Source organism: Quercus suber, unplaced genomic scaffold (genome assembly GCF_002906115.3).
Source record: "Quercus suber isolate HL8 unplaced genomic scaffold, Cork oak 2.0 scaffold_120, whole genome shotgun sequence".
NCBI lineage: Eukaryota > Viridiplantae > Streptophyta > Magnoliopsida > Fagales > Fagaceae > Quercus > Quercus suber.
The window spans coordinates 642,494-665,343 of NW_027069585.1; the positions used below are offsets into that span (position 1 = coordinate 642,494).

At 34.6% G+C, this 22,850-nt stretch overlaps 1 protein-coding gene and 1 long non-coding RNA gene across 2 annotated transcripts; one reads left to right on the top strand and one right to left on the bottom strand.

Moving 5' to 3' along the window:
- Window positions 1-5,368: 5,368 nt before the first annotated feature.
- LOC112025132 (UPF0057 membrane protein At4g30660) lies at window positions 5,369-7,415 on the top strand. The gene is made up of 3 exons (XM_024057795.2): window positions 5,369-5,555; window positions 5,641-5,783; window positions 7,213-7,415. The coding sequence occupies exons 1-2, from the start codon at window positions 5,466-5,468 to the stop codon at window positions 5,776-5,778; spliced, it is 228 nt and encodes a 75-aa protein (XP_023913563.1). The 5' UTR covers window positions 5,369-5,465; the 3' UTR covers window positions 5,779-5,783; window positions 7,213-7,415.
- Window positions 7,416-12,258: 4,843 nt separating this feature from the next.
- Window positions 12,259-21,278, bottom strand: LOC136068529 (uncharacterized). The gene is made up of 3 exons (XR_010629887.1): window positions 20,801-21,278; window positions 18,493-18,586; window positions 12,259-12,845 (listed from the first exon to the last, which is right to left on the bottom strand). It is a non-coding gene; the product is annotated as an uncharacterized LOC136068529 (long non-coding RNA).
- Window positions 21,279-22,850: the final 1,572 nt, after the last annotated feature.

The following is a 22,850-nucleotide window of genomic DNA, read 5'->3' on the forward strand; positions in this document are numbered from 1 at the left end:
ATAGTTTTACCATAGGCTTGGGTCCGAGGACCATGCAATACCTTGGTTCTGTCTACCACTTCTATTTTTCTGTAAGCGGAGGTTTGTCCTCAGACCACTTTACTGGAGATGATTCCTCTTTGGGTCAGATTATGATCTTTACACGTGGCATTGATCTCGCCTCCAGTTCGAGACCCCATCTTTTTCATTTATGAAGCGCCCTTAGTCTGTTCGTGTTCCGCACTAGACGCCTCGGTGCGCGAAACGCGCCTTCATTAATGTCCTCATGAATTAACACGAGTCCAACGGTCTACGGCCTCCTTGGAAATTGGCAGCTTCATTATTAGCCCAGCTGATAATTCTCTTTTCGAACTCTGCATGAATTAACTCTCACCAACCCCCATCCCCTATATAAAGTGAGGAGATGGTTTCTCCACAACCCATGGACCTCTCAACACAAACAGAACAAAACACTTTCTTTCAACTTCCCAAGCCCTTTTTAACAACCCCGCCGGAATTGTTACCGGGATTGACAAAAATCGGTATGGCCGCAGCCCCCACTGGGCTTTCGGTGCGGCAGAGTCTAGGCGTAACCCCAATAGCGCCCTTCGAGGTGTCCTAGAAGGGTGTTGTTAGAGAACCTAACATCTTTCCTCGGAGTACACCCCCGATGAGGAAGATGTGCGAACTCACCTCATGGGCGGTGCTCGAGTGTTGCCGTCTCCAACGGCCAACACTCATGAGGATCGGAGAGAATTGAGGGAACATCATGGGGGAAGGTATCCCGGAGCCCATGCATCTGCTCCTCTCTTTGTTCTAGCTCCGCCTGGCCGAGAAGGGAGTTGTTGGTGGCCTGGGAACTTGATTGCCCTTCCCCTTCTCCGCCTCTTGTCAAACTCTCCCATTCTCTTGATGCCAATAAAAGCACGGGTTGACACTTCTCTCTGGCTAGTTTTAGGGCGGGTCCACCTGGGCCTCTGATTGTAGAACTAGCTGGTAGGAACAGTTGTAAAACACGCCTACCTGAGCCTCTGATTGTAATATGTACTCTTTCTATTTATGAAATAATAATATCAAGATCTTTCTTTTTTTTTTTCTTTTTTTGCTGTCAAATCTTCCATATTTTTTTTTTTTTTTTTTTTTTTTTTTTTTTTTTTTGAGTTTGATCAGGCATAACTCGATTTTAGGGTCATCGAGTATCGAAACAGGGGCACGCGCCTATATAGTTTCGAAACAGGGGCATATTGCCAATTAAAAAAAAAAAGGAGGGTAAAATGCCAGAATGTCCATGACTAAAGTAATTTTCTATTCTGAGTCAAAGCAGCATATACATGTCTGTAAATAAAGTTGAAGTAGGTGTAAGAAGACTAGCTAGGAAGACCTGCAAACAGACTATAGGTTAAGTAAAGAGTGGTGGAAATTAATTGAAAAGATCTTATTGGAATAGAATCCCGTGAGGACGAATGAATGTTGGCTCATTGGTAAAGTACAAGAAAAATAATTTACTTGATTAGATTTCCCTAATTTTTGTTTAAATGGTTATCGGTTGGTATTATACCTAATGTCCATTAGATGAAAAATGGTTCAGCTCAAAGAAGGTGAAGAAACAGAATATTTAAGAAAAGGATTAAATAGATTCTTGGATAGAGTTTAAAACTGCAAGAGCAATCATATCTTTGTGGAAAATTTTAATTGCAATTAAGGAAACCTTTAACCTGGTCATTGCAATAGGGTGAGTGTGTTGTAATCCAAACATATTATATTAAGGAAAAAAAAAAAAAAAAGACAAAAATTAACTCCAACCAAGTTTTGGAGGAAAGCAATGAACACCAACAAAAGTCCTCATATAATGTGCAGCTGACAAGCTCGATCAAAAATCAAAAGTTGACATGATTAATGTTACATGTTTTTTCAAAAAGTTATAGGTAGGATAGAGAAAAAAGTGAAACAGATGCTCCGGCTTTCACGTCTAAAGTATTCATTTTTTCTACATAATCAATCACTTTGAAAGGCCTCTCCATTTGACCGAAATCTTCTAGGAACACTACAAAAAAAAAGGGTCTATAGCCGCGTTTAAAAAACGCAGCTATAGCCCCAAAAAACGCGGCTATATCCTATAGCCGCGTTTTTAATAGCCACGTTTCTAAACGCGGCTTAAGTACCGCAGCAACAGAACTATGGCCGCGTTTTTGAAAAACGCGGCCATAGGTTATCCCTATAGCCGCGTTTCATGAAAATGCGACCATAGGTAAGACCTGAAGCCGCGTTTCCTCCCCTGTAAAGATCTAATTTGGGGCTAGTCCTATAGCCGCGTTTTTGAAAAACGCGGCTATAGGTCACGCTTGAGCCGCGTTTATAAACACGGCTACGGCTGCTGACATATAGCCGCGTTTTGGAAAACGCGGCCATAGGTCAAGCTTGAGCCGCGTTTCAAAACGCGGCTATGGCCACGTAACTGTAGCTACATTTTTCAAAACGCGGCTATAGGTTTTTTATAGGTTTCCCCCCCCCCATAAATAGTTGAATGAATTGCAAAAATAGTGATCAATTTGATTTAAGTAAAGCACAGGGAGGCATATAGTGATTTAATTTGTTACCCTGTAAATTTTGTATTGTGTGATGGGTATATTGTGCGTAAGGAAGTACTGGGCTTTTTGATCTTGCATGACTGTATGAGTCTGTTTGGTTGGACAATTGGAAGCCTAAAGTGCATTTTAAAAACCCATGTTTTGCAACAGCAACTACTTATAACTTTTCTACAAATGTTTATTTTAACTTAAAATGCTGTTTGCAACAACTTATACAAACGCATCCATATTTGGCTCTCTATGACATAGGTCTCTTTGTCAATGACATTGAAAATGTGTCTGTTTGTTTAAGACAAGCTGAATTTTTTTATTTTTTTATTTATTTTTTTATAGGAATTAGAGTTGATATTAAGAATGAATAGCCATTGATGTTAAGAACAACCCAGATCCAATAATAATATTTGTAATTTGTGCATAGCTTCTGGTCTTTGACATTAAAAAAACAAAACCGGTTGTAATAATGAAACGGACATGTGAGAATTTGGTCTTGGCTTGTGGGATAAGAATGACTTGCATCTATATTCAATACGCAATCAAAGGTTTTTGTATATGGGTCAAGAGATCTTCAAACTAGAATGCTCTCTTTTATATTACAATCCTTCTTAGTGAAAAATTACTCTACAGACTGTAGGGGAATACACTATGTGGGCTCAATAAAAGACATTATTTGAGACTAGGGCTAATGTTGAATAGCTAATTGCAGTGAAACTGTATGCGTAATTTTAAACATTTTGGGAGTTTAGCCCAGTCATAGTTACCATGGCATCTCTCTCTCTCTCTAGTTTTTTTTTTTTTAACTTGCCTATGTTCCTACAAGTGACAGTTGTTTTCTGAGGTTAAGGAGGTTAAGGATGAAAAGAAATGAGTATGCTTTCCTTAATGCCGAGGTAGTGGAATTAAATAGTTTAAGTGATTTCAGCTCAAATTAGAGTTTAAAATAGTCAAGACATTGCAAATTGTTTGTTGACACGGATAAAATCAACGCAAACCTATATACTGGATGCATATGTTAGGTCATTTGCTAAAAAACAGCGTTTTTGTTTGATCAACTAGATGCTCATGATTAATGAATATCAACTGGAATAATTCACTTCTGTTTAGCTGGCTAAGAGAAGGCTTAGTCAATGCATTTCTTAAATTTAAGTTTTTACTTTATCAAAATTTTGTTTCTTCAAGTGCAAGTAATGCTTCAAACAACCTTAGTCCTATGTTCTCTTTCTCTCTGTTCTCAACAGTTTAGTTGATACCCAAGTGTTTCTCTTCTCAAGCTTCATATACTAAAATTTGGAATCACAAAATTTTGTGTTTTAATATTTTTTACATTCTCTTATTGACCAGGTAAAATTAATTTCTATGTTTCTTGCAGATAAGAGTTCTGCATCAGCTTGCTCCGGTGCTGGCGATGTTATATTCCCATACTAATTTATCTGCGAAATTCCATTTTGTTTAGCATTATAATCTCTATTTTTCAATGCCTACTGCTCTTGATCTTTGACTCTTATCTTGTGTACGCTTCAAGTTGATGATATGTAACTTTTTCAGCATGCAATGAATCAACCATGGTAATTGAACTTTTTTTTTGAGAATAAACTATGGTAATTGAACTTGGTTTCCTGTTTTGTCATATAGGCTTCTGCCATTGCTCCAGTATGGAAAAGATCAGTTACAAATAAATATTATACTTTTGTGTGTGTTTTTGGTCGGAGACATGAGTTAAACAAATTGTGTTGTGTATAGTTTAGTGACTTAGTGGTGCCTCAAGAGAGCGATATTAAAAATAATAATAATAATAATAATAAGTTAATAACTAATACTTCCAATTATTGAATTATTAAAATAAAATAAAAGGTTCCCTACTGCTTTTACAAATCAAACCATCAGGCATTTGTTTGTTTAAAAAAATAAAAAGAGAATTAATTCAACTACGCGATAGATAAAACAGAAGGTTCAGGACAAAACCGGTTAAAGTAGAGTCCACAAAAGGTTTGATAAATAAAAATCCAAAAGATCAACAAAGGGAAAATTAAAATACATCAAGTCAAAAGATTGTTTAGTTCCCAATTTTGCAAGGGCATCAGTGCATCTTTTTGCCTCGCCAAAGCAATGATTTATCTTAACTTGAGTAACTTGGAACCACAAGGGATTCAATCAAACAATCAATTGTGATCTACAATGGAAGGTCAAAATAAGAATATTATTTATTTATTCCCCATCGCCCCAAAAAAAGGCTAGCAGATAAAATGAGTGACCCACACTTTTGTTGACAGGTGAGGTGTGCTAACTATAGAAGCCATATCCACGCCAAAATATCCATGCCCAAAACAAAAACTTGAAAATATTTTGGGTTATTATTAAATTTAGTCTACGCTATTTTTAATTTGCAAATCAAATTCTGCTAGTAAGATGGTAGAAATCAAATTGACCATAAATTGAAAACAATAAAATCAAATTGACTTATACCAAAATGTAAGACTAAATTAACAATGGCTCTAAAATAATACAGACACTTAAACCGTAATAGAATGACACCACCAAATAGATAACAACAAGCTACATAAGATTAATTCATGTTCTAATTAGCTCATCTCATTTAATACTTTATTATTAAATAAGAGATATAAAACCCAAACTCATCTACACTCAAAATTAATTAATAATTTGATAAGATAAAAACAATTGTCATAGGATTAGTGGATCCCATAAATTGATACTCTATCATCTCTTGGGAAGAAAAAAAAAATCAGATCTTGTTTATAATTAATAAATTTGTTTTCTTGTCCATTAAGTTTAAAAATTATTATAAGACCCTCTCCTCGGTCCTCACGTCCGTGGATCTCTTATAAAATATCTTTGACTCTCTCCTTCTCCCTCTCATTCTTACTCTCTCACTCTGTCAAAATGGTAAATCGCTGCGAAATCTTCTGCGAGATCTTGATCGCCATCTTGCTCCCTCCATTGGGCGTTTGTTTACGCCACGGTTGCTGCACCGTACGCCTCTCTCTCTCCATGATTCGCTATTCGATCTGTACTTAGCTTTTCATTGTTTTGAAGCTCCAAATTTGAAACTTTACAGGTTGAGTTCTGGCTCTGTGTGTTGCTGACTATTCTGGGTTACGTCCCTGGAATAATCTACGCTCTCTATGCCATTGTGTTTGTGGATCGTGAACAGTACTTTGACGAATACAGGCGTCCACTCTACTATTCCGCATAGCCTTGGTAATTGTTTCTCTCATTCATTACTCTATTTACTTTTATGATTTTATCAAATAATTAGCCTCTGAAACAATGAATTTTCCATGACCCATATGGTATTATTTGATACATTGTTACTTAGTTATTCAGATTTGGTTGTTGGGTTTTTTTTTTTTTTTTTTTCCAAATTATTGTCACATGGGTTTTGCCTTACTAAACATTTTGATTGAATTGAAAAAACTATGATCAAGCTGCTTTAATTAAAGTGCAAGGAATCATATGGTGATTTTTGCTTTGATTTGGGTATATTGTGTAAGGATAAAATTTAGGTACAGTTTCTTAGGTGTTTACCTTATGTTCCCCAATTAACAATTAAGTATAAGCATGTGGTTGCATAAACCAATGAAATACATGGTTGAGTTTAATTGTCTTTGGAAAAGATAACACTAAATTGATTAATTAAGTATAATCATGTGGTTGTATTCAATTGGGGAACCTAAAATCATACAACACCTAAGGTACTATACCTAAGTTTTGCTCATTATGCAGAAGAAAGTGCATCAGCTATGCATAGTTCTCTCTCTCTCTCTTTCAAAATGACATTAGAAATGTGTTCATTTTGTTTAAGACAAACTGTGGTCGCATAACGGATGATATTATTATTAAGTCTTAGATCTTAATTTGTTATACAAATATCTAAAGTTAATATGAAGAGCTAATTACACTGAATGTAATGCAGAATTTTGAACCTTTTTCCCTCCATAGTTACAATGGCATATCACTTTCTCTCTCTCTCCCTCCCCTTTTTTTTTTTTTTACTTTCCTATGTTCCTATAAGTGACTGTTGTGTTTTATGGTAAAGGGTGAAAAGAAACGAGTATGCTTTTGTTAAGGTACAGGTAGTGGGTTTAATAGTGATTTACAGCGAATACTAGAGAGTAAATACTGGAAACACATGTTAAGTCATTTGCTAAAGAACAACTTTTTTCTTTATCAATCAGGTGCACATGATTAATGAATATTAACTGGAATAATTCACTTGTGTTTAGCTGGCTGAGTGAGTGAAGGTTTAGTCAATGCGTTTCTTAAATTTAGGTTTTTAATTGATCAAAATTTTTGTTTCTTCAAGTGTAAATGATGCTTCAAAATCCTGATTTATTTTTCTTCCCCACTATCTTTTAGCAACCAAATGAAGCTCAATTTTCCTCCCCCACCCCTCCCTTTTCCCTTTTACTCTTTGCTTTTTTATAATTCTTTATTTGGTTGAGATAATGGTGGAGAACAAAAGAGAACAAGCTTGTTCTCTTTCTCTTTGTTCCCAACAGTTTGGTTAATGCCCAAGTGTTTCTCTTCTTAAGTTCCATATAATGAATTTGGAATCCCAAAATTGATTTGTTATTTTCCCACTTTCTCATGTTGACCAGACATAAATTAATTTCCATGTTTCTTGCAGATAGAGTTCTGCATCAGCTTGTTCCTGTGCTGGCAATGTTATATTCCTGCACCAATTTACCTGCGAAAATGCCATTTTGTTTGAAATTGTAGTCTGTACTTTCAATGCTTACTGCTCTCGATCTTTGACTCTTATAATGTGTACACTTTAAGTTGATGATATTTTACTCCTTCAGAATGCAATGTTCCTGGTTTCTGATATAAGCTTCTGCCTTTGCTCGAGGATGGAAATTATCAGTTATNTTTTTTTTTTTTTTTTTTTTTTTTTTTTTTTTTTTTTTTTTTTTTTTTTTTGTGATTCCTCTCTGTCATTCCAATAAATTGCAGATTGTGCTGGGCGACACTGAGTTTGAAGGCATTTCTGTAGTGAGCATCTCACAAAATAAATAGTATATTGATATCTTGTGAGAAAATGGAAAATTATTTGTGCATCAGCATTTTGTGTAGCTTATCAAAGAAAGCATCCCACGAATCCCACCACACAAAATGTGGACATTCTTGTCAACTTTGGAACTAAAGGCCAGGCGATGGCCAGGTAAAGGAGAAGGGTGTCGAAAGACCAGTCTCGTAAAAGTAAAAAAAAATTATTCATACTTGCCCTCTAGTAGGATTTTCAGATTTATAGGCTTGTTCTTGAAACATTTACTTAGTTTTTGGTGTATACGTTGTGGCTATATGTTTTAAGAGTAATGCTAGAATTACAAATTATTTTACTTATTTTTACATTGTTGTGATCAATTCTTATTAGTTCTTATATGGGCTTACTATTAGCATCACTTTTTCACCTTTTTTTTTTTTTAATTTTTTGAAAATGAACTTATAATATTTTATTAACGTAAATGACTTACATTCAAATGTAAAAAGGAAACAATATGAGATAGAACATCTTCCATCTATACTTGAAAATTTGGTATGCATATAGTATGTTTCGCCAAATTTTTTTTGTGTTACACTTTTGCCATTTCTCTTAACGTGAGAGTACAATAATCTTTTAAACTTAGTTCCATACACTTTCATATCTTCTATCAGCACACCCCACGGAGATAGATTCTGTTCTTGTGACTTCAACGCCTGAATCAAGCCCACAAAGCATCACCTTTAAAAACAACATTTTGGAATCCCAGCTCGTGTGCGAGTGTCAAAGCCTTCAGTGCAGCCAAGGCTTCTGTGTCTTCTGCCTTATAAGATAGATCAATTTTTTCTGCACAAGAAGCTAAAACAGCACCGTTGGAGACCCTTATCACTACTCCTACACCTGACAGCCTTGAGACACCAGAAACTGCTCCATCAAAGTTCACTACTCACTACATCAGTAGTTTGTAAAAAATATTATAAAATAGTTTATAATTTTTAACATTTTCCATATTTTGAACGAAGAGCATAAATTGCCTCCATTATGGCCATAATCCATTGTGTATAGTATAGATTTCCATTACTGTCTTTCCAGATTTGATATTTGGGCCTCAACAGTCGGGCCTTGGTGCTTGGTTATAAATTCGAGTTGCATGGCCTGTTTTGAGTTCAGGCTATTCCTGGTCAGCCATAGCTTCTCTAGGTCGGGGTTTTTCTTCCTTGAGCTCTTTGATCGATCAGCTTGTTTTTTTGACCAGTTGATAACGTGGTGTGTTATTTCCTTTCTAATTACTCAGTAATTCAGCATCACTTGAGTATGTTGCTTAGGCTGGCTCATTTTATCTTCTTCACAAGGATAGAAGATCGATATCATGAATTTGGTACTGGCCAAACAAAAAAATGCCATTGTCAAAGAGCAATTTTACAAAGTTGATATCCCAGTGGCAGTGGATTCACAGAGGGTGCTGGCATGAAGGGTAGTGTCATGGAACTGTGCATTTTCCATGCGCGCACGAAGCATTTGGAGCTTTATGACTTGTTTTTCATTAGAATTAGGGAATATGCGCTCTTATATATGTGCACACCAAAGACCTCTCTTTAGCTGGTAAATTGCAACTTAAATTGAGCTGGATATAAAATCAGTTTATAAAGGATTTAAGAATATGAGTAACTGATTAAAAATGAGCATATGAATGTATTCTATTGACTAACTACATATTTTTAGAACACTTTTGAAGTAAAAAGAAATTTGATTGTCTAACTAGTTCCCTGTTGCTAAGTTTGGTTGTTTAAAATTCTAGTATTTATCTATTGGGTTGTAAACGGGTTGAACTCAGAGACAAATCTAGGATTTCAAGCTAGAGAGGGCTAGAGTATAAGAGAAAAATAATTATTCCAAATAAGCATTCATATAGTATTAACAAATTATAAATACACAAAATAATTGTTTATTAATAAATGCAATCATCTATAAAAAAAAAAACACAAAATAATATTGTATTTTAATAGTAGATTGGCTAGGATTTTTTTTTTTTTTTTTTAAGTTAGAGCATTCACAGTAATGGTGCTAAAAAATTTAACTTTTAGCACCTTAAAAAGCTAATTTATCTATTTTACCATCTCATTTTACAATACATTCAATATCAAATGTTCTATTTTTTTACCACTTTATTTAAAATTGTGGGGACGCAAGCCCAAATATATTGGGTCTTGGGCCATGTCCGAGGAGGCACAATAGTCCGAGAATAGATCAATAGCAAGGGAGACGTAATATTTCGAACTTCACGAGCAAAATATAACCGTAATAGCTGGGAGAGGTTGTCCAAGGAGGAATATTCTCTCGGCTAAACGCAATGAAGATCAAGATGTGCCTCTTATCATCCAGGATGACGTTCTAGGAGGTTATATTGATAAAGACATGCACTATGAAGGTACTGAAGAATGGGAGCTAGGAAATATCTAAAGAAAAGCTACTGCCACCGCATTGAATACTCTGTAGTTAACTTTCTGGCCGCATTTATATGAAGAAGACTCCTGAACAGTGCTGCCTTGACTACCCCAACTCGCAGAGAGTTAGAAGGGGTGTCCGATGGGACAAGCACTCAAGTAATGGCTTAGATGATTAACAAATGGAGGGCCAAGATCATTCAAAGGAAGATATATAATGTAAGAAACCCCTAAGGAAGAGGAGGTCGAAAAGAGAAAGAAAAACACTGTAACAATCAAGAACTGAACTTGTAATCTAATTTGAGAATCAATATATAAGAACTGATCTCCTCAGACTGTGCCGATGACAGTTTTCTTAAGATTAAACTAGTCAATCTTCATTTTCTCGTCATCTGAGTCTATTTTGCTTGTTATTTGATTCATTAAGGCCTAATTTTCCAACCCACTCTCTACAAATTCATTGTATTGGGCTTTTGGGCTGAAGTGCATTGACCCTTTGGACTTAAGATCCAAACTGCGCTATTACAATTAGCGCCGTCTGTGGGAAATTCTGGTGTTTCAGTGAGTTTGATGTCCAATTATGGTAGAATCAGGTCCACATTAGGCAGAATCTATAGGGTCCCAACGTGAAGACCACTTTGTCAACCTGGAGCGAAGAAGGGACCGGGAGGTTAGTGTGCATACCACCCAGACTAGCAGGAGCCAGTCCCGAAATGGGAGCCACCTTTCTCATGAGGAGGATACCAGAGCCTTGCAACTGGAAATTGATCAGCTGAAGAGAAAGCTGCGCCACGAACGGCGAAAGCGAACTCCCTCTAGTTCAGACTTCTCCTCTGACAATGAAAAGGACAGTAGTTACAAACGCAGATAAAGAACTCCTCACAGTGAGTCTTTTTCGTATGTTGAGGACCACCGCCATGAGCGCAAAAACAGGAATTCATCCTCGAAAGGCTTGGGAAATGACGTGATGAGCAAAGCGCTTAATCAAATTTCCAGATTACCTTTCACGTGCAAAATTGAGTGAGCGAGACTTCCTCGGCGTTTCACCCAGCCCACATTCACCATGTACAATGGTCGAACAAATCCTGTGGAGCATGTAAGCCACTTCAACCAGAGGATGGCAATTCCAAAAACAAGGCTCTGATGCGCAGGGTATTCCTATCTAGTTTGGGGCCCCATGGCGATGAGATGATTTAGAAGCATGTTCCATCGATTCCTTTAAGGAACTCACTCAGGCCTTTAGATCCTGCTTCATTACATGTAGTAGGGTTCCTCGACCCTTAGATTCCCTACTGTATATGGACATGCGAGAAGGGGAGATTCTAAAAACGTATTCTGACAGATACATAAAGATGTTCAACGAGATAGATGATGACTTCGACGATGTGGCCATCAGGACTTTCAAGGTTGACTTGCCTACCGAACATGGTTTGAGAAAATCTTTGATCGAGAAACCTGCTACCAGTGTGCCCCAGCTCATGGACTAGATTGATAAATACAAGAGGGTCGAGGAAGATCAATAATAAGGCAAAGGAAAGGGCAATGTCACGCCCCAAACCCGATTTCCAAATTTGTGACCATGACCGGCATGCTAATATCAAGCCTAAACCTGATATTAACAAGAACCAACTTAACTTTTAAAAAAACTTTCAGAAAAGCTTTTACAAAAGCTTCCCTCTTTATTTTCATTCTTGTTTCTCTACTTAAATGATATAAATTTTCACTTGACATTCAGAGCATCTACACTGTACTCAAAATATAATGTAATCCTCCAGTTTTTCAAATTTCATACTTTCACATAATACATATCTTAATATCTTAAGGTACAACTTTCATTAGATCCTAAAATACACAATATCACAAAACTAAACATCAAATACTAATTTAGGATCTATAAAATGCAATCATCTATCAAAAAAAAAAAAAAAAAACACAAAATAATATTGTATTTTAATAGTAGATTGGCTAAGATTTTTTTTATTTTATTTTTATTTTTATTTATTTATTTTTTTAAGTTAGAGCATTCATAGTAATGGTGCTAAAAAATTTAACTTTTAGCACCTTAAAAAGTTAATTTATCTATTTTACCTCATTTTATGCTTAGAAAAAGTAACACGTGGTATCATTGTGTGTATCCAAGAGTTTTAAGGATTCAACTTTTATAAAATATTATAAATACTTATGGGAAAACTTTAAGATCTTAGCAATCTAGACATTGGCGGAGTGAAATAGGAGTGGATACATCACACTAGCCTAGTGCTATCCACCACCCGCCTAGACCCGAAGACTTGCCCGAACTTGACGCTCTCCACCCAATAACCGCCTGATCCAAGTGGTGGTTCGGTAGACCTTAGGTCACCAGCGCTAAGACCTAATGTTGTCAGTTTGAGTGGTAGTTTGGCTATTTGAGAAATCGGTGAACCCAACCCATTCGAAGACTTGTTCTCTCCTGGTCAGAAATCGTGAGTTTTGGTCGAAAATCCGGTAAGCCCGAACTCTAACTCCGCCAATATAAGGAGATTTCGACTAGATCTTGACAGATCCAACTAGATCTCGACCAAATCTCGATAGATCAGGAGGAATATCAGCCAAATCTCATTAGATCTAGTCAGATTTGACGAGATCCAGCCAGACTTGGGCCAAAATCTGACAAGATTTGCAAACCCAAAACTGGCTGATACACACTTGAAATCGATACAACCCAATCCGGCTGATCTGAAACTCCATTCAGTTAGTTGTGGCTTAAAATCTCCCTCACCCGATGCTGTTGAGTTGAGTCCAGGTTGGGTACAACCCGTGGACAGCGCTACACTAGCCAATGCTTAAAAGTAGCAACTGAAAACAAAGGAAAAGATAAATAAATAATAGCCCAAAAAACTAGAGGAAAAGATTATCCAAATATGTATTGACAATATTTTTCTTGACAGTACGATCAGCTGGAAAAAATTCTGGTGATCATAAGTTCATTATCCAAAAATTATCGTCTCAGTGGTAAATTTTTAAGAAAAAAGTGACGTTAAACATTGCTCGAGGTAGCACTGAAAAAAAAAAGGAATGGAGTTCAAACTAATCAACATCAACAATCACGTTGGCAACGTGAAATTAATGGTTGTTGCAAAAGTATAATGGCGACAGACACATAACTACACCTTGATTTTCAAAGGTTCAGGTCTTAAAGTGATTTCGCTTGCGTTTAATACTAAAACATTGGGCATAATACGATCACCATATATGTCCGAAGACATTGGATATAACATTCATGTGTTAGTCTTTTTTCTTTTTTTTTTAGAAAAAAAATACTAACATATTACCTATGCAAACGTATAGATGCATTTAAAATTAAATACAATTTTTATAATAAAAATATAAATAATTAGTCAAATTAATTTTTTTAAAGTAAATATAATTAGTCACATATTAAAATTCTTACGTAAATTTAATACTATGTATGTTAAATTTTTTTTTTTAAAATTTTTAATAAGATAGAACATGTGATGATTTTTGTTATGTGATGATTTTTATTGAATATATGTGATTGGTTTTTTAAATTTTTTTAAATTTTATAGTTCATTAATAATAAATTCTCAGTATTTTGCTTTCATTATCTCACTTGGCACAAATATTAAAAAACTTAAGTAGATAATTATTGCATAATCCTCACACAAATTTAAACACATGATGCAAAATTAGATTATAATTTCAAATTCTAATTCAACTTTCTTTAAGCTTTATATATATATATATATATTAGAAGACTAAACCAAAGCTCTTACTAATTTGAAATAAATGTTGTCTCTTATAACCTATATATACTATAAAACCAAAAACTTTTAACTATTTGTTGACCTCCATATATATATATATATATTAGAAGACTAAACCAAAGCTCTTACTGATTTGAAATAAATGTTGTCTCTTATAACCTATATATACTATAAAACCAAAAACTTTTAACTATTTGTTGACCTCCTTAAAATTTGATACATAAACTTTGGAGGCCTCACAATTTTCCACCTATTTTTTAAAATTTTAATTTTTTAACTAACCCCTTCATGCAAGTTTTGAAAATCCCGACTACAAAAATTTTATCTATGAAAAAGCTACAGACGCATAAAACCACCCCATTGATAGTATACCCACCAAGCTAAGAGCATCTCCAGCAGTTTCGGTAAAGCCAAATTTGGACCACCAAATGACACTGTTCATCTCTCTAGCAGCTTCTCTATACGCACAGGTTCTCTAAATTATTTTTTGAAGTTGCTACAGTAATTCTCTTAATTTAGAGAATACTGTAGCAACTTCAAACCATTATTTTATCTTAAAAAAATATCCGAATAAAAAAAAAATTCTTTCTCTTTCCTCCTCTCTTCTTTGTTCATCTGTGTCCCTCTCAAACGGTAACACAATCAACACAAACACAGTAACAGATCAAGAACATGAAAAAATAAAAATTTAATTAGAACAACAAATCTAAAATAAAAATAAAAACAACAAATCAAGAGCATGAAAGCCTATCTAAGCTCCATTGCAACAACAAAGTGAATCAGAACAAGATTAAAAAAAAGTGGGTGGTGGAGAAAAAACCAAGAGAAAAAAAAAAAAAAAAAAAAACAAGAAGAAACGTGTCCAGATGGGGTGGAAGGGAAAAATAATATAAAAAATAAAAAATTGCAATAAAGAAATACTACCACAATATTTTCACAATAAATTTTAAGTAATGGATTGTTATTAGATAATATTGACGAGCAAAAAAATAATTTTAGTAGTGGGTTCAAATTAGAACTAGTAATAACTTTTCACATAAATTTTGTTGTGAAAGTATTGCGTAAAATGTTGTGAATATAACACTTCTCATTAAAAATATAGTTGTTAAAAAAAGAATAAATGATGATTAAAAAAAATAAATAATAAATGAAGAAATAATATTTAAATGAGATAGAGAATGTGATAGAGAATCTGTTGGAAAGTGTATTTGAAAAGTGAGTATGTAAAAGTTAGAACTAGTGGGTTCAAATTAGAACTAGTAACAACTTTTCACATAAATTTTGTTGTGAAAGTATTGCGTAAAATGTTGTGAATATAACACTTCTCATTAAAAATATAGTTGTTAAAAAAAGAATAAATGATGATTAAAAAAGAATAAATAATGAATGAAGAAATAATATTTAAATGAGATAGAGAATGTGATAGAGAATCTGTTGGAAAGTGTATTTGAAAAAGTAAGTATATAAAAGTTAAATGTCACTGTTCATTCTCCAAACTCCAAACTGTAAAAAATTTGGAGAAATTGTTGGAGATGCTCTAATGAAGCCAATCCAACCAATTTTGAGCGGCCCAATGTCTAACCCTTTTATTATTAGTGCATTAACACTATGTCATTCTCAGATTGTTGCAAATAGAGACTAACTCATCGTTTTATTATTGTTTTATTTGTTGTTTGTATGAACGAGGGCAGAGTCTCTGTTTCAGTGTTTTGCCAATTGACTGAAATTTATGTTGTTCTTTGAAAGCTCAAATTTAAATATTTTCTTTTTTCACTTTAGTTTTTTACTGAGTAATTTCTTTTTCTCTTACTCTTTTAACAGAAGCTTTGACAGTCCTTTTTATCTAATAATTGAAAGCCGTTAGTGCAAATTTAAAGGACAAAGCTTTTTGGGTTTAAGAATCTTTTTGTACATTGAGTTTTGTCTAATATGCATGTTTCTTTTTCAAAATTAGTGATATTATGCACTGAAAATTTGGTTTGAAATTGGGAATTATTATATCATCTTCTCTATAAATAAGATTAAGCTTCAACTTGGGTTGATGATCTAAATGATAGTGTAGCTAGCATGTTCCTCTTCCATTTATCTCATGTTCACTTTGTTTTTCCATTTACCTTTTTTAAACTAACAATTTTCTATCTTAAATGGGGTACATGTTCTGCCGTTTATTCTCAAATAAAAAAGGGTACACATTTCTTCTTTGGAATCAATCTTGCAGTGTTGGGTAGGAAATAAAAGTTTTGAAAATTTGATCCAATAGATGCAAACCCCAAAATAAGGTTTGCTCTAAAATTCCTACATATATATATATATGGCCTCTTATTTGAAGATATGAGAGTTTAAACTCTCAATCTATAAATTAGTTTCCTGAGTTCCACACTACAAAAAAAGGGGTCTATAGCCGCGTTTAAAAAACGCAGCTATAGCCCAAAAAAACGCGGCTATATCCTATAGCCGCGTTTCTAATAGCCGCGTTTCTAAACGCGGCTTAAGTACCGCAGCAACAGAACTATGGCCGCGTTTTTGAAAAACGCGGCCATAGGTTATCCCTATAGCCGCGTTTCATGAAAACGCGGCCATAGGTAAGACCTGAAGCCGCGTTTCCTCCCCTGTAAAGATCGAATTTGGGGCTAGTCCTATAGCCGCGTTTTTCAAAAACGCGGCTATAGGTCACGCTTGAGCCGCGTTTATAAACGCGGCTACGGCTGCTGACATATAGCCATAGGTCAAGCTTGAGCCGCGTTTTGAAACGCGGCTACGGCCACGTACCTGTAGCTGCGTTTTTCAAAACGCGGCTATAGGTTTTTTATAGGTTTTTTCCCCCCCCTCCCCTGCAACATCACAACTTTCTGCCATATATACACGTACAAGTTCCCAACACTCCCTGCCATATATACACATACACCTTCTTGTTACATCCCAATATCACAAGTTCCATAAACTACTCCCATAGGACACAAACTTGCCAAGAGATAATATGAAAGTTTATATACATCACAAAAAATATACCAAGGCAGCAAGAAGCTTATAGTAATTAGTAATTAGTAATATACCAACATTCAATTCCAATTTTATTTTAATCGTTTGGCCTAAGTAATTAGTAATTACAATTAGGAGATGCTTGCTTGCTTGCTTGAGAAGGACAATTTTATTCATCCTATACTAACTACACGTCTCTAATAATCCATTCGAAAGACCACATCAAATTAAAAACCCACAAACTGATTAAAACAAAACATATAATGGAATTAATATATATATATATATATATATCAACCTACAATACCCAAATCCAGAGTCCAATTTTTTTGCAAAACCTTACCATGAATGTATTCAATACAGAGAATCAAAGAGCCAGAACGTAAATTTCCAAAAAAAACTAAAAACATAACATTCTGATCTTCGAAAGTAATAAGGAAATGGAAGCTTACCACAACAGAGGTGAAACTGAAGAATTACTCTCCACTGGTCTAATTATATCCTATATGAGAAAAAGAAAGAAATAACTGCATTAAATTTCATGTCTAATCAACAGTAAAAGTGACAGAAACATTGTGAAAAGAAGATGTCATAAATAAAAACATAAAAGTGGTCAAACTTGCCCTGTGGCTAAGGGAGGGAAGTTGAAATCACGTTGGAGTGTTGTTAAGATACAAAAACTTGTATTTCCAGGCCAAAGTTTCTGTGGTCTTTGGTCATTTCTTTGAAGGAAACATGTGAGATGACATCACCTTTGGGATCCTTTGTGTTCTTTGTTAACATCAAAATGTGACGTTTCTTACATTTGTGTGTTCTTTTTTTGGCTTTAATTAACTTGTGTTCCTTTGTTAATGTGAATATGTTACCCTTGCCTAAAAGATTCCCAACTCTGGTCTCGGCTTGACCTTCAAACCATTTGGCAGGTTTCTATGTTTTTTTCAGTCTTTTTGTTTTTTGTTTTTAAGTGCACCAAGTCTTTACAATTTTTCTTCTCAAAAAGAAAGAAAAGAAAAATTCTTTACAATTTTCAATTTTCCAGTTGCAAACATATATTATAAAATATGTTAGTTCATTTAAACCAGGATCGGAGTCCGGACTTTGATTTAGAGGTCCAAAACTTAAATCAAATTTTTTATCATTAAAGAACAATCAATACACAAAATTTTAAATCAAAATTAAGACATGAAAATTAAAACTAGCATCCACTATTAACAAAATAACAGAGGAACGCAACAATCCAAATATATGTACCAGTCATGCAATCCCCATCTAAAAAACCAAGCTCCAAAAGGTAGCAGATGACTCCAGGCGTTCCTCCAATCTATCAAAACAATCATTAATGGGTTCATCAAGATGAAATGGTGATAAACAAAGTAAAGGAAACAATATAAAATTTTCCATATCCCAAAACCACCACCAATCCAAACACAACACAACCACCGGGACCAAAAGCCATCACTACATGAATCAAAACCCACTATAATCTCCAAGAATAAAACCCATAGAAAAAACCCATACCAAAACCCATCCAAGAATCAAACCATAGAAAAGAAATGACAATAGANACTCCAATTTCCCCGACAAAATCAGAAAAGTACAATTCAGAATTGGCTTTGTTACTCCAAACCAAAATCATATATAACCCCAAATTTCTAAAAAGCAAATCAAAACCTAATGTTACCCAAATACCTAAATAAAAATCAATCCAACCAAATTGAATGAAAAAAAGAAAAACTTACCAGTGGTAGTTCTCCAAAATGTCTGTCTCCTTCTCATGTATGTCTCGCAAGGTTTATTTTCTCCTCCTTCTCTATCTCTAGATCGCAAGCATCGCTGTTAAAAATTGAAAACGAAGTGAAAAGAAAGTTGCATATTAAAACCTGATTTAATATGCTAGATCGAGTATTGATATATATTATAATGAAAGCCATAATAATTTCATTGAATTTGCTAGAAGTTCACCTAAACTATTAATAAAAATGGAAAAAAAAAAAAAAATCTCAGCCAAATCAGATATCTTCTAACAATTTGATTATATTATATTGTTCATCCTTTTTCTTTTTTTGTTTTGCAAGATTTTAACCTGATAATCGATATAAAATATAGTAAAATCAGCTAATCAGGCTGCATATGAAATGGTAATGTGCACGCAGTCAATTATTATTATTATATTGATGTGTCAGAAATTATCATTAATTCGTTTAGACATGTAGAAGCACAAGTGAACCTAACAAAATGTGATATCTATGATGGGCACCATGCGTCAATGTTTTCTATAGAATTTCAACCATATAGGTATGTATTTGAAAGATAATTTATAAACCAAAATCATTCAAATAAATCTTTGAATATAATAGTGATGCCAAATGACTTCTTCTTTTACAAGAATTTGAATATTGGATAACATTATATATATACCAATCAAATTAGAACACTTGCTTTTGTGTACAAAATATCTTTTGACATATTTTGGTATCTCTTTTGAAAAAATTCTTAACCCATTAAATAGATACTAAATTGTTGTAAACTTTCACGAATATAAGATCAAATGGATAAGACCCACCATCTTGGATTTTGTCCTCATAGTATTTTCCTCAAAAAGAAAAGTTTTGTTTTTTTTTAATATTTAATAATCTACAGATAGCAAATAAACTCTTTTGCTTTCACTGACAAAGCTTGAGTCTTATTCTTGGGGTTGGAAAACTCTGAAACCAACAGCCAAGACAACAAAGAAGGGTGATATTCAATGAACCGAATGCAAAGAGTAATTAATTGAATAAAAAAAAGTCAAATATCTAGAACTCAACGCTAGATCGAGTATTGACTTATTCTTTATTTTTACATAAAGGAAAATTTTCAAGAGTCATTGATAAAGGCTACCCCAGATCAAAGATGCCCATTGTCCACGCATCACCCATGGCCACCATGGGTATTAGTTATAAAATATAGAATGAACTGCCTTAGCAACTATAAGACATTTGACTTGAAATTTTTTTAACTTCTTTTTTGAGTGATTGAAATTTTTGTTTGGGCTTTTTTTTTTTAACTTGCAAAATAGGTGGGTTTATCAATTTAAAGAATCATTAACTTAAACATGGTCGTACATGTAATTTACGTTGAAAAAAAAATATATATATATATATATCGAATGATAAAAATAGTCATGCTGATAAGTTAAGACACACTCAGACTGGCATCATTTAGCTAATTTAAGAAAATTCAATAAATAAAATTATTATTTCCAAATTAAAAAACACATTAATAAAAATAAAAACCCCAACCCCCTCAACTCTGCAATAATGTCGAAGTGCCTAATTTTGACCTTCCCAAGCTAGTTGAAGGCCAAAAAATGACCAGTCCTGTCAAAACCATTTTAAAAATGTTTTCTTAAAAATGTAAAATAGTAGCCATGCAATGACTATGAGAACAAAAAAGACGGAACAAAATTTCAGACAAATCAAAAAACATTGTAAAGTGGAGTCCTCCTAAGCTGATTTCCACACACAAAAATCAAAGTTCCTTATCAAAGATCAGATGGCAGATGGCAGAAGAGGAAGGTGAAAAGTATTATATATAGGGAAAACTATCAAGTTGAACCAAAAAAAAAAAAAAAAAAGCCTCACCCACCATCCAGCATATTAGGAAACAAACAAATATAATCCCAAAACCGATAATAATAAGTGAAATAATTCCTTAATTTATTGAAATATAAAACAACACCTGAGATTGAAAATTCCCAACATTATTGACTACCCAGATATCTCTCAGGCACAAAAATTCGAAATGGGCTTTTTATTTTATTTTTTTTGCTTTTCCTAATAATTATTATTAGTATTATTGTTTTAACTACAAAACAATTGTAGCAAGAAAGTAAATAGGAAATGGCAGCATAATATAAGAAGATTAACTGTATGACAGTTTCGTAACCTCTTATGATCAGAAACAATTGAGAAATAAGAATTTTCTAACTTTCCAGACACTGGTACACAGATATAACATATATACCAAAAAACAAATCAAAGCAAATAAGTCAGTGGAAAAACTGACCTGAGAGTAGTAAGAGGTGGATCGCGAGAGTTGGAGTTGCAAGTTCGGATCCAACTGACGACACGCTTGCCTAGGCTTAGAGCAACCCCTCGGTGAGAGACAATTGGCTGCCATACAATGACAAAGGCAAAAGCATTACAGAGACTCAAATTCTTTCCTCGGTGGAATATACCTGAAGAAGATTCTGACTAGACCACACTATCCTTATTTATTATATTTTATCTACACCAAACTCAGTTTGCTGGCTTGTAACACCACATCTTATTCTTCAACATAGTGACTGTCCAACTTTTGCTTCAAGAGAACTTGTTGCTATGACTATTCTATATCCATAAGTTTGATACAAAAATTCAACTGGACGCCATCTATCTAAACACAAAAGGATTTTCTTTCCATCACCAACATCATGGTTTTAAGAATTGCCTAGCCCCTTCCCTAAAAAGTGTCAGTATTAAAAAGCACCTACCCTTCAACAACACCTTATGCTTCCCCAAGGAGCCAGTTTGAGTGACCACTGCCCTGTTCCAATATTCCACCATTTTAAGCCGTAACACCCCTTTCTTTTTTGGAATGCACACTTGATCCTAAGAAACTTTTAAATTTCCCCTACCATCATTAGACCCTTACCAAAAGAGAAGAAGAAGAAAGAAAGGGTTGAATCTTTGTTCAATATTTTTGACGGCTTTCTTAAGGAGGATAAGCACACTAGACCAATACATCTGGATGCTATGGATTAGGAGATGCTTGCTTGCTTGCTTGAGAAGGACAATTTTATTCATCCTATACTAAAACCATAGAAAAGAAATGACAATAGATCAAACCCACTGAAATCTCTACCACCAATCTCCACCGCAAACCCACTGCCAGCAAGCCAAACGACCGATCTCAACCCTCAAAAACTCCATTTAAACCCAAAATCGAAAATCGAAACCCTAAACCTAAAATCGAAACCCTAAACCAAAAACGGGAACCCTAAAACACAAATCAAAACAAACAATTTTAAAAACTTACTGTTAGTCTTGAAAGGGTCAGAGTTTTTGTAAGAACTTCTCCTCAGTTCTCGATTTTGGAAGAGAATCGATCGATGGGAAGTGACTGGAGAGGAGGGAAGAGCAGAGGGAGCTAGGAAGGGGATTCGGAGAGGGTGGAAGTGAGGGAAGGAGGGAACGATCGAGAGGCAGCTTGAGATCGTTGATAGTGGTCTGAGAGTGTTTTGTGGAGTTAGGGTTTTTTTCAATTGCTTGGAGTTAGAGGGAGCTCTAACCATAACCTGAGCTGCGTTTACCAAACGCAGCTCCAGACATATTTGCAAAAGAAAAAAAAAAAAAAAACCAAAAAATGCAGCCTCACCCTGAAAAAACGCGGCTCCAGGGAAGGCTATAGCCGGGTTTAGTAAACGCGGCTCAAAGGCTAACCTGGAGCCGCGTTTTCCAAAAACGCGGCTCAAAGTCTAGCCTGGAGCCGCGTTTTTTAAAAACCCGGCTGAAACTCCATCCTGTAGCCGCGTTTTACAAAAACGCGGCTACAAAACGCGGCTAAAACCCGCGTTTTTTGTAGTGTTCAGTTGTAACACTCCATAACCTATTCAAGATGACATTAAGAATAGGTTTGGGGCAAAGATCATCAAGCAGCATGAGAAATATCTTGGCCTCCCATCTTTGGTAGGAAAAAATAAATGCAACACCTTCCATCAATTAATTGAAAGGTTGGATAATAAAATTTCTGGGTGGAAAGAAAAATTGTTGTCTAATGTGGGTAAGGAGATCTTGATAAATTTTGTGGCACAAACGGTGCCAACTTACACGATAAGTGTCTTTAAACTTCCTAATACTCTCTGTGATGAAATGAATTGTATGGTACATAAATTTTATGAGAGAAACAAAATGGCATGGCTAGGCTGGGATAAGATGTGTCTACCAAAAGATGAGGGTGAATTAGGATTTCGAGACTTGAAGGAATTCAATCTTGCACTATTAGCTAAACAGGGAAGGTGACTTCAAACCAACACCACTTCACTAGTTCATAGAGTATTCAAGGCATGATATTTCCC

Coding starts and splice junctions, on each gene's coding strand:
- LOC112025132 (XM_024057795.2), top strand. CDS start 5,466: ATGGTAAATCGCTGCGAAATCTTCTGCGAGATCTTGATCGCCATCTTG. Junction 5,556..5,640: donor TACGCCACGGTTGCTGCACC/GTACGCCTCTCT, acceptor GAAACTTTACAG/GTTGAGTTCTGGCTCTGTGT.